The 10,707-nt window shown below is 42.9% G+C and overlaps 1 protein-coding gene across 1 annotated transcript in view; it reads right to left on the bottom strand.

Moving 5' to 3' along the window:
• Nucleotides 1–2,004: 2,004 nt before the first annotated feature.
• Nucleotides 2,005–10,707, bottom strand: part of NGFR (nerve growth factor receptor) — a 40,820-nt gene continuing 32,117 nt past the window's right edge. The window contains exon 6 of the mRNA XM_014603623.3: nt 2,005–10,674. Within this exon, the coding sequence (XP_014459109.1) occupies nt 10,373–10,674 (302 nt within the window). The 3' untranslated portion in view covers nt 2,005–10,372. The remainder of the gene's footprint in view (nt 10,675–10,707) is intronic.

Raw genomic sequence — 10,707 nt, 5'->3', positions numbered from 1 at the left:
TTTTCCAGACCGTATTGTTAATATTGTTTGCCTCCAGCAATAACCATAAATCGGTTTTGCTTCCCTTGGGAGCACATTAGAGAGCTAATCCCACACATGAAGATGACCTTGCAAGGTCTCTTATTACCCCACGGCCCCTCCCAATAAGGCATCAGCTCTGAACTGGGGCAAGGGCAGTGGGGCAAGTGGACACTTGGCCAGTTCTTGGAAACTTGCTGCCTTTAAAGCCTCTTCAGCATGAAGCTAGGGGCAGAGGCAGTCCAGATCACAGCTCAACCTTACCTTCTCATATGGCCTCCCTCTCAAAGGCTCCCAGCCCCCTTCCTGTGGGAGGCTGGGGATTAAGGGGAAGCAGGTCAACCTAATGAATTTAATGCAGTTATTTAGTGATGTTTGTTATTTGCAGTGCAAGAAGGAAGGTAGGGACTCAGAGGTGGGATGAAGCCATACATAGGTCTTTCTTGGTCTTTGTTAGAGCTCCCACTCAGGAGAGAGAACCAGGGCAGTCAGTGATCAAATCAGCTACATTCAAGAGTCCTGTTACATCCTTTTATGCAAGAGGATGTAAAGGAAAACCACCCTAATTTTTAGGAGGTGTTATCCAGTGCTGATCCCGGGGCTGGCATTAAATTTGGGCATGGCCAGAGACCTTGGCTTCTATTCAGACATGGATGTTCACTGGAGTTCCCTGAGCATTAAAAATCTGATCTGTCTTTAGATGCTTGCATGGGCACTGACCATCACTCAAATCTGGCCTCAACTGTGGGTTCTCTAAACCCTTTTGAAAATCTGGCCATGAAATTTTTAGGAAATCTAGCCTTCAAACGAGTATGTCGTAAGGCCTAAAAATAAGTAATAAATAATAATCTTTATAGAGCTTACTCCTTTGCTCATTGAAATTGGTGACAAACAGCCATTTGATGTCAGTGGTAAAGAATGAGCTACATTAAAGTAAATGCATCAAAATAAGTAATTGGGTTTGTAACCTATGTTTTTTGCTGATAGATAAATATAACTTGAAAGCAGATGGGGGTGGAAGGGGAAGTAGTTTGGTTTTGCTTTAAAAAAAATTAGAAAGTGAGGTTTTTGACTACCCGGGAAGATTCTATGGTAACTGGAAAAATAATGAAATTGTTCTATCCCAAAAGCTGAAAGCTGCGACACCACTGTGGGGGAAGCAGTCTTTGGTGAAATTGTTTATGTCTCTGCTTCTGTTATTGCTTCTTTAAATCAGAGTCCAATGGACACTACAGAGACAGGAAGTCTCTGTTAAAATACTTGAACCCTGCTCTTTTCATTGAGATTGAATCTTCACCATCCACATCTGAGACTTCTGATAAATCCTCTCTAAAACCAATTAAGACCAGTCTCCTCACTCCTGTTATTTCTAAGATAAAAAGAAGCAAGGCAAAAAAACCCTAAAACCCCTTTTCAGGCTTCATTTCTATTATAAAGAAACAAATTAAAAGCTAATTTAAAGCTGTTAAACTATTTTAAAGCTAGTTTTCAAGCTGTATTTAACTAGTTAATCTCATCATCCTCACTAGGGAAGCTGAGGTATGGATGGGTAAAATGATAGAGCAAGCTAACCGGAAGCTCTGTGACTTAGAATTCACAAGACCAAAACACCTCTTGGTATAAACATATAATCCAAGCAATGCAAACACAGCCCAGCAAGCACATAGACACAAACATCAATGAAACACGCTACTCTGTACAAAGCACCAATATATTCCCATGTGCATGCAAATCATCACAAGGACAAAATCACATTTCAATGACAGCAAAAGCAATTGCAGACAAAATATATATAAGATGCACTAATGCTGGATGCTGTTTATTCATGACTGAACAATACACAGGGCTAATTACCCACACAGCTGTCGCAAGCTCATTCACAGACCTACAACATAAACCTCTTACATTAACCCTTGTCAGCTGTCCATGCAAACACCACCACCCACCACTGACAGCAATCACAGCAAAAGCCATGGACGAATCAAATGTTTCTATTACATGAATATTTATTTGGTGTAAGAACTTCTAATAAATTGGCATTTGTATTACAGAGGTACTCCGGGGACAGTACAACAATAGGTATTAACAAGAGAAACACACTTTCTTTGTACAATAAAAACATTATAAAAAAGGACACAAAAAAAATCTCAAAGAGCACTAACTTTGGCTTATTTTTCCCTTGGGTTTTTTTGTCTCTAGGCAGGAATTTGGTTATGGGATTTTATACCTATGGCAGTGGGAACCTGAGTCCATGACAGTGTTGTTCTGGAGATCAGGGAAAAGATTTTGCTCTCAGTTCTAGCTGTGTAAAGTCTACACAGAGTTGAATGTGACTTTCAACTTGATCTGAAGTGAGCAAAACCCACTTTGTTCATTGTTAATTCTATTAAAATTCAATTTATGCTGGTTTTATTTTGCCAAGGCAAACCAAACCACAGCCAGCCAGTCTGATGCTAATTTAATAACATCCACAGAGGCTTTTTGCCTTTTAAGATGATTTTGAATTAAGCCCAGGAAACATGTGCGTGTAGAACAGGTCTGAACCTGGAGTCATCTCAGTGAAAGCCAAGTTGCAAATTTAGAATAGCTCCATTAGGCCTAACTGGGATTGTTTTGGATTTATGCAAGGCAACTGAGATCAGAATTTAGGTCAAATTCTCCAGCTGGGGGTGGTGTGGGAGAGAGGAGGTGTGTGTGTGTGTGTGGTCTCAGAAATGGTTTGCACTTGAGATGCTTCTTTTCCCATTGTCTTGAAAGACAAAATGAGATTTGCACGAACACTGGATTTTTGGTTCCTAAGAATCTGCAACTGAGGCTCTGTCCCCTCCTTCTCCTGAAACCTCCATTGTATGCTTTTGGACACAGTCCCTTCCCTAGCATCCACCTGGGATATGGCAAGCACTGAATTACAGGTTGCTTTGGAAGAGGCCTCTCCTGTTCAGACTAGTAGTTCTTGCTGCTCACCCCTGCCAAGACTCCCGCCTTGCCACACCCATCAAAGCTATCATTTGATACCAAACCAGTGCTTTCCCTTTCACACAGAAGCCATCTTCTCCCCTCCCTTCCATGTCTCCTTGGAGAAGAGGCTTTCTGAAACCTAGTTTCCAGTGAGGCAACCTTTTCACCTATAAATCTCCAATTCCTCTCCCAAGTTTTTCTGCATTTAGACTCGCCATGCTCACCTTCCCTTGCTTCCTGACAGGCTGCTTAGCTGCCCCTTCCTGTCCTGCTCTCATTGCAGCTCATAAGCAGGGATCCTGGTTTTCTCCAATTAAAAAAAATCCCCAACTTTTGGTTAAAAAAAGGTAACCCTAAATCCACATTTTTCCATGATTTAAATGAAACACCACTAATATATAGATATGCACATTGTGGTGTTTCATTTGAATCATGGAAAAATGTGGATTTTGAGCGACTTTTTTCTAACCAAAATTGGTTGGCTTTTTTAAAAACATCAGAGTAAAAACAGTATCTCTGCTCATAAGAGACTGCAAAGAACCCTTCAACTGAGGCGTAAAATGCTCCTCATATGTGGCTCTGAAGAATTTAAAGGGTTAATCATTTTAGGATCTGCATTTAATTAGAAATGGTTTGTTCTGTTTTCTGCTTTTAGGAATCCTGGTTCAAATATGCAAATACTGCTTTGTGGTGCAGATTGAAGGCAGAATATATACATAATGCTTCAGAGAGAACAAGGGAGAGTTTGAGGGATGTGACTGGGAGCAAGAGTAGAGGAAAGATTCAGTAGTTAACAGGTCTAACTGGAACCGGGAAGATCTGAATTCAATGAGTCTCCTCTTTCAGAAACTGCCTGTCTAACCTGGGACAACTCATCTAGGCTCAGATCTTCAAAGTTAATGCCAGAAATGCATCTGAATGACTCTGATATTCTATGTCTCATCCTTAACCTGAAGAAAATAGCATATTCCTGTCTTAGAGATGCTGTAGGCCAGATGCATTGAAGAACCAGGAGCTGGTCAAATATTGCAGCAATGGAGACAGACTTTCAGCATGTACTTTGAAAAGCCCAGCCAAAAATACTAATTCCTGTTTTCATGCAAATTTCCTTGGTGATTAAATATAAAAGATGGAGACAGCACATTGCTATCTAGAGCCGGTTGAAAACCTGTGAATCAAGTTTTGTTCAAAGATTTGGATCCCCCTGGAAATGTCAAACAAAGCAATAAAGCAAATGTATATTTCTCTCCAATTTTAATTTAAATGTCTGTTTCTGAGTTAGGTTTGATTTCCAAAAAACAAAGCAAAATGAAAACAACTTAACACGGCATTCCACAGTGAAACCAATGGACAATTTTGTTCTGAAATTTTCCATTTTAAAAATAGACAAACCCCCAAAATGATATTTCCTTGTGAAAAATTTAATGTGTGATTGAAAAAACCCTATTTCCCAGTGGGGAAAAAAACTGGGGAACACAAAATTTTGATCAGCATTCCAAAACAGAGTTGCGTCTAAATTTTTTTTTTAAGAGTTTTCTGTAGGCATCTTGTCTATATTAAAATATACGTAAGTTGAAACTATGACAACCAGTCTCCAATATAAGGCAACTCGGAAGGAAAGCTGTTAACTTTGTGATGGGACGGTATTGCAGAGTTCAGAGAAGAATACAACCTCCCAGAATCTGCTGCTCTACAAACATGAGTAATATTGTCAACATTAAAATTAGGAAAAAAAAATTCTTTGCTTGCCTTACAAACAACATTAGAGACTATTAAAGTAAATACTTTCTGTTTCAAATATTTTTGGATTCATTGTTTCTGGTGTCTGATTTTTTTAATTTAATTTTTATTTATTTATTTATTTTTTGCACTGTCTGTAGTTTGAACCTAGACTGGTAAATTTCAATTTTGGAATCTTACGTCTTGGGTGCAGTACTGTTGTCCAGAATATCTTCCTATTATGGTTTAGGATTTAGGGAGGAGGAAGGAAGCATATTACAGGGGCCAGATTTTCAGAAATGCTGCATTACCACCTCTGGAAATCAGGCACTTTAGGGTGCAGACAGAAGTGTAGCTCCCCACTGTAACTGAGAACACTTTGCAGGAAGCATTCTGAGCTACAATGATCCCCCCCGACCAGACACAAGTTCCCTGTTGGTCCCAGGGGGGCGGAGAATCTAGCTGCTAGCTGGGAGCCTGCAGTGGGTTTCCCTTAGCAATAGCCCCTCCTGTCTCCCAGCCTGTTTCAGAATGGGAGGAGGGGAAAGGGAGCTCATTCTAGGGGTTCCCCATCCAGTGCTGGAGGGTGGGGTGGGTGTATTGGAGCCCTCCCCGCACCTCAGGGGGCCTCCAATATGCCTGCCCCACCCTCTAGCAGGGGCTGAACAAACCTCAGACTGAATTCCCTCCACTCCCTTTCCCCCTTCCCATTCTGAAAACAGCTCAAGGCTGGGAGGCAGCACAGACAGAAGTTACAGAAGGCACTATGTTTTGAAACGTTTTCATCTGACCCCTCATGCAATGAGGGTTCAGATTTTCACTTGATCAGCCATTTTTAAGCTATCTGCAGCCGTGCACTTGTGTTTGGTCGTGGTTAAAGGCTGCCAGATCAAGTGAAAATTGTCACTTCTGTCTGTACCCTAAAGATAGTGCCCAAACCAGTAATCAGCTCAGAAAACCTTGGATATTGTCTTTACATTTCCAGCACTGATGGGAGAATGTTTTAGTCCAATTTTTTCCTGCTTCCACTGTATGTTTCTTTCTTTTTCTTGGCAGGGCAGGGTTGGGATGTTAAGTCAGTGAGGACATTTCTACTACATTAATACATTTTCTGAAATTTATGACACAACTGAACAAGCAAAAGTTTTAAAAAATGGAGACCTCAAAGTTTGGTTCCAAAACCAATATTTAAGCACCTGGGTAAATCACCTGATTCTCTGAGGGGCTGAGGGAAAAGCATTATCAGGCTATTTCACTGTTTGCTTAAATATGGTTTTGGGAGTAGGACTTCTTGAAAGCACTGAAATGACTTGGAATTATAATCTCTACAGCAAACTGATGGGATTGAATAGTGATGTCCAGGGAAGCTGTGGAATCTGGAGGTTTTCAGGAAAAGGCTGGATGGGCAGTTATCTGGGAAGGCATTCTGTAATACTGCAGGGAATAGACTAGATAATCATTGAGGTCCCTTTCAACCCCATGATTGTTCCACAGCTTATGCTCCTTACATAGGCCCAGATCCACACATGGAATTTAGGGCCAAATTCCCATTAAAAGCCAAATAGGCTTTAGCTATTTAAATATCTTTGGGGATCTGGGTGTTCGCCCTGGTTCAAAGTCCCACACTGGAAGCCCAGCTTTCAGCTGGCATTATTTTTTAAACTGCCATGGGTGAAATTTTCAAAAGTTCTTAGGGGAGTTAGGCACTCAACTTCCACCATCTTTTTTAATAAGATCTGGGCTTTTAACATCCTTGGGAACCTTTGCTGATTCCAACTACTCCCTTGTAAAGGCCTGATGATCTCATCAGGGTCATATGGACTTTCAGCACTGCTGGGGTTTGTTTTTTTTTTGTTTTTTGGGTTTTTTTACAAAAAGTGTACATATATCAGATTTCCCTTTATTGTCTCTTTCATCCATAACAGCCAGAAACAAAGATGTAACAAACAGACACTCCATAAAATAAAATTCAACCTGCAAGGCAGAGATGTGAACAAACCAAACTTTGACATAACAGTATCTGTCAGAGAGACACCAAGAGGCCCTTCAGTTCATGGGGACCAACTGGTGCCACTTATATTACTATAGAATCCTTGTGGAAGAACGGGTAACAGATAGACCACATGCTAAGGCTGTGTTATGAGCAGAAGCCCTGATAGCAATCCCAAGGCCATCTGCTCTTTAGCACTATAATTCATTTCACACGTAGAAACATTTAGCAGTTAGTAAATTGACACAGTATTATTTACAATTCTTCGTTGTTTCATGTGGGTGGGGAGCATCTTCTTCCTCATTTAATGAGAGGGTTTCTGGCTGAGATGGGAAGCAAATAGTAGGTCTGTAGTTGCAGGATCATTCAACAGCCTGTCATTCTTCATTTACCATCACTTATGTAGCTCAAATTACACACCTCACAGGTTCTCAGACTTTCCTCTGGAAATTTCTATCGTTTGTAATCTATGGAGGTCACAGGAATTGGCATAGGGGTAGATTTAATCCACAGAGTTCAAGTCCTCTGTGGAATCATGGACTTCACCATGGACCCTACCACTGCAAGACCTGAATTGGCAGTCCTCTGACAGCATTCCCATCCCCTTCAAGATCGACACCATCTGAGGATTCCAAAAATCAGGCCCCTTTATGTGCTAGCAACTCTACAGATGTTGAGCATGGACTTGTTGGCTTGAAGCCTGAAGGAAGATGCCAGATTGGAGAAGAATAAGTTCTTCACTAGCACCAGAAATAGATGTTTGGATCTACGGTGATAGGGGTGTTCCAGATTACTCCAATAAATTACATCTGGAGAACAAGGGACACTCAGGGCCAGATTCTTATTTACACTGTATTGCACCTTGTTCACTCAGTCTTTGGTGGGGTTCCTTGAAAGTTACCACTCAGTGTGGATAAGAGGTGCAGGGAGGGGAATCCAAACACTGCCTTCAGTGAAGACCACACTGCTATGAAGTCATCTTGCAGGTCACCAAACCTTTTTGCCAGCTAGTCCTGGTTACTCAAAAGGACCAGACCAACAACGAATGAACACCCAGCCAAGTTTCAGGCTTCTAACCCTTTCAGGATTGATTTTAAGTTTATGCATTTGGTTAAACACCAGAATGGCTGTAGAATCTTGATCAAGCTTTTAGGTGCAGGTTAGACAAACACTTGTCTGGAACGAGTTGGGTAGGAATGATCCTGCCTTGAGCAGCAGTTGGGCTAAATGACCTTCAAGGTCCGTTCCAGCCCCATTTTCCTATGATTCCAATTTCCACCCCCTCGATTGGTGAAAGAGCCATGTTTCACAGCCGTGTTCACATTCTGTGTCCTTCTCTCTCCAGTCAGTTGGTGACTTATGAATTCTTCCTCATCACTTCTTGAGTCATTGTCAGTGGTATTTCCTGAAACTCTTAAGGATGGTCATGATGATGTACCCTGCAAATGTCTGGAGCGCTGCAGTTCAAAAACCAGCACATGCAGATCCCAAGATACGTAGAGTGAGGTATGTTCAGTACCATCCTGTATTTATCAGGACAGTTCACTTGAAGTCACTTCCCCCCCTCCTATCTGCCAAGCTAGCAACTCAATGAAGGCAGGAGGTAGATCATCTGCTGAAACAGTATGAATACCATTTGATGCCACCTGCCCTGGGCTGCATATCAATTTGTCTCTTAGGAGTGCATTTCAAGAGCCAGAAACTGGTAGCTTCCTTCAACAGGTGGGAAATAACAGCTGATTCCTGGATTATTTTGTAGTTTGTAATTTCTTCTTCAAGAAAGGAATTTCTAACTGAGAGTCTGGCCTAATGGGCTTGGAAAAGTAAGAAAGGCTCCCTCTCAACCCTACCACCAGCTTTTACTCAAGCCTATTTCAAAGTCTGGAAAAAGCTCTATCAATTTTTTTCCCTTCTCCCTTCCATTAAAAATGTTGCTGCATCTGCTGCTTCCTGAGGTTGCCCTGGAAGTCCCAAAATAAACAAAGGAATCTGTTCTTGGGATATTTCCAATACCAAGAGCATCAGGTAATTCAGAAAAAGACACCTGAGCATCTGAAAGCTTTTCTGAACCAGGTCTACTACTCATTCTCACCAGCTCCGGTACTGGTGATGGGTGTGGTCTAAGGACCTGCATAGAACCAAACAGAAACCATCACTAACACTGTCATTAAGGAGACTAGGAAGAAACCCTGAGTCCAGTAGCACAGGCTGTTATAGACTTGGGCAACACCAAGCTGGCTAGTTCACCTGAACCCCCAAGGGTTAATCTGAGTTGCTGGTGATTCCCAGTGAGTTACCCAATGCATTTGTAGCCTGGTTCATCTAGTCAATAAGGCCACCTGGAGGACCTTCTCCCCTCCTCAGGTCTCCATTTAATGGAGCAAATGTGATTATTTTGTAGCCCACAGTGGCTGGTTCACTAGTATCAGGAAGGACACAGTGCAAGGTGTAACAGCTCTGGGATGGCTTCTGGGTCAGTGGCCATGCAACTGCCCTCTTTCTTGGCAGCACAGTGATTACAGGTACACATGCTGAGTGAAGAATGGTGACCATTCTCTGCCCTCTGGTTTGCAATCTCCCCAGTGCAAACAATTTCCCAACTATTTCATATGTGGAGCATTACCCCTCCAACATAAGTACTGTCTGGCCATGGGGGATCACCATCTAAACTAATTGGCTGGCTTTTGAAAACTGGGAACCTGAGCAGGAAACCATGACATTATTCTGTATGGAATGGGATTATTTCCAAATGTGTCAGGCAGCCTGACTGCCAACACCCAAGGCAAACTCTTTTCAACTTAAGAAATACATGTTTCATGTATGCCCTTGTAGTACTGCTCTCCACAAAACAGCCTCCTGCTTCCCCACTGCCCTCTAGACATGCCACAAGGTTCATGATTCACAGTGTAGCTCTGGACTGCTAGAAAAAAAAAAAAAAGGCCTACTCTTCCATGCCCCTAACTGGCCCCAGGGGAACAGATGTCTGGTTTTAGAAGTGGATCATTTGCTCCCCATGTCCTTCCTTGGGTAGCTCCTTCTAAGTTGCATCCTTTTGCTCCCCCACTCCTCATCTCACTTCCCATGAACAACCTCTTCAACCAGGTGTTAGCTGTAACACCCACCCAGTCCTCTTGGCCTTCAGCCAGGTCCATCTTCCTTAACTTGAGAGGTGCAATTCTGGGGAAAACAGAAGTGGGGACAGAAGATGATGGGAAATGAGGAGAAGAGATGCAGAGTCAGTGGGAGAAGGTTGGGATGCAAAAATGAAGGCAAGGGAAAAAGGGCAAGATGACAGGAACAGAAAGCGAGGAAAGATCTGGGAGATAGCAAACAAGAACAGTTGTGGCCACTCGGTATGTTGTTGGGACACGCAAGAGGGTGCTGTACATGTACAGAACTTTCTGAATCCACTGTCCCCCTGGGGCCAACACAACTGAAACAGGTATCCGTTCCCATTTCCCCTCAGCTGCTTCCCTCCCGCGGACTGTATGAGGCTGATGGGGGAGGGGAAGTAAGAAAAAAGGGGAGATCAATACTGAAAATAATAGGTCAGTGCATACAGGATTGTTTGTAAATAGCAGGGTCCCAAAGGAGCCCTGTTTCCTTCACATCTTCTTTCCTGGTGATATCTCTGTAGGGGTCACAGAGGAGCCGATTGGGAGCGCCTCTCCCTCCCTGCCCCGGCTTTCACACCGGTGATGTGGCAGTTGACTCACTGTACAAGCTTTCCACAATGTCCCCCCTCTGGATTTTGCGCAGGGCAGAATAAAGGGCATCCACAGTGGCACTGTCCTTGCTGGCCCAGTCGGCAAGCAGGGCACGGACAGGGCACTCCTCTTGAGTGAAGGAGTCTATGTGATCCTCCTTGTAGCCCAGCTCCCCAGCCAAGTGACGCCAGGTATCCTCTGTGGAGCTGTTCAGGAGCTTCTCCACCTCCTCTTGCTTGTTAGGTGGCAGGCTAGTGTACAGGTTCCCATCTCCCTTCACAGCTGTACATGGAAGGGGAGGAACACAGCCAGGTT

This window comes from Alligator mississippiensis, chromosome 4 (genome assembly GCF_030867095.1).
Source record: "Alligator mississippiensis isolate rAllMis1 chromosome 4, rAllMis1, whole genome shotgun sequence".
Lineage (NCBI taxonomy): Eukaryota > Metazoa > Chordata > Crocodylia > Alligatoridae > Alligator > Alligator mississippiensis.
This window is presented reverse-complemented; position numbering and strand designations above follow the sequence as displayed.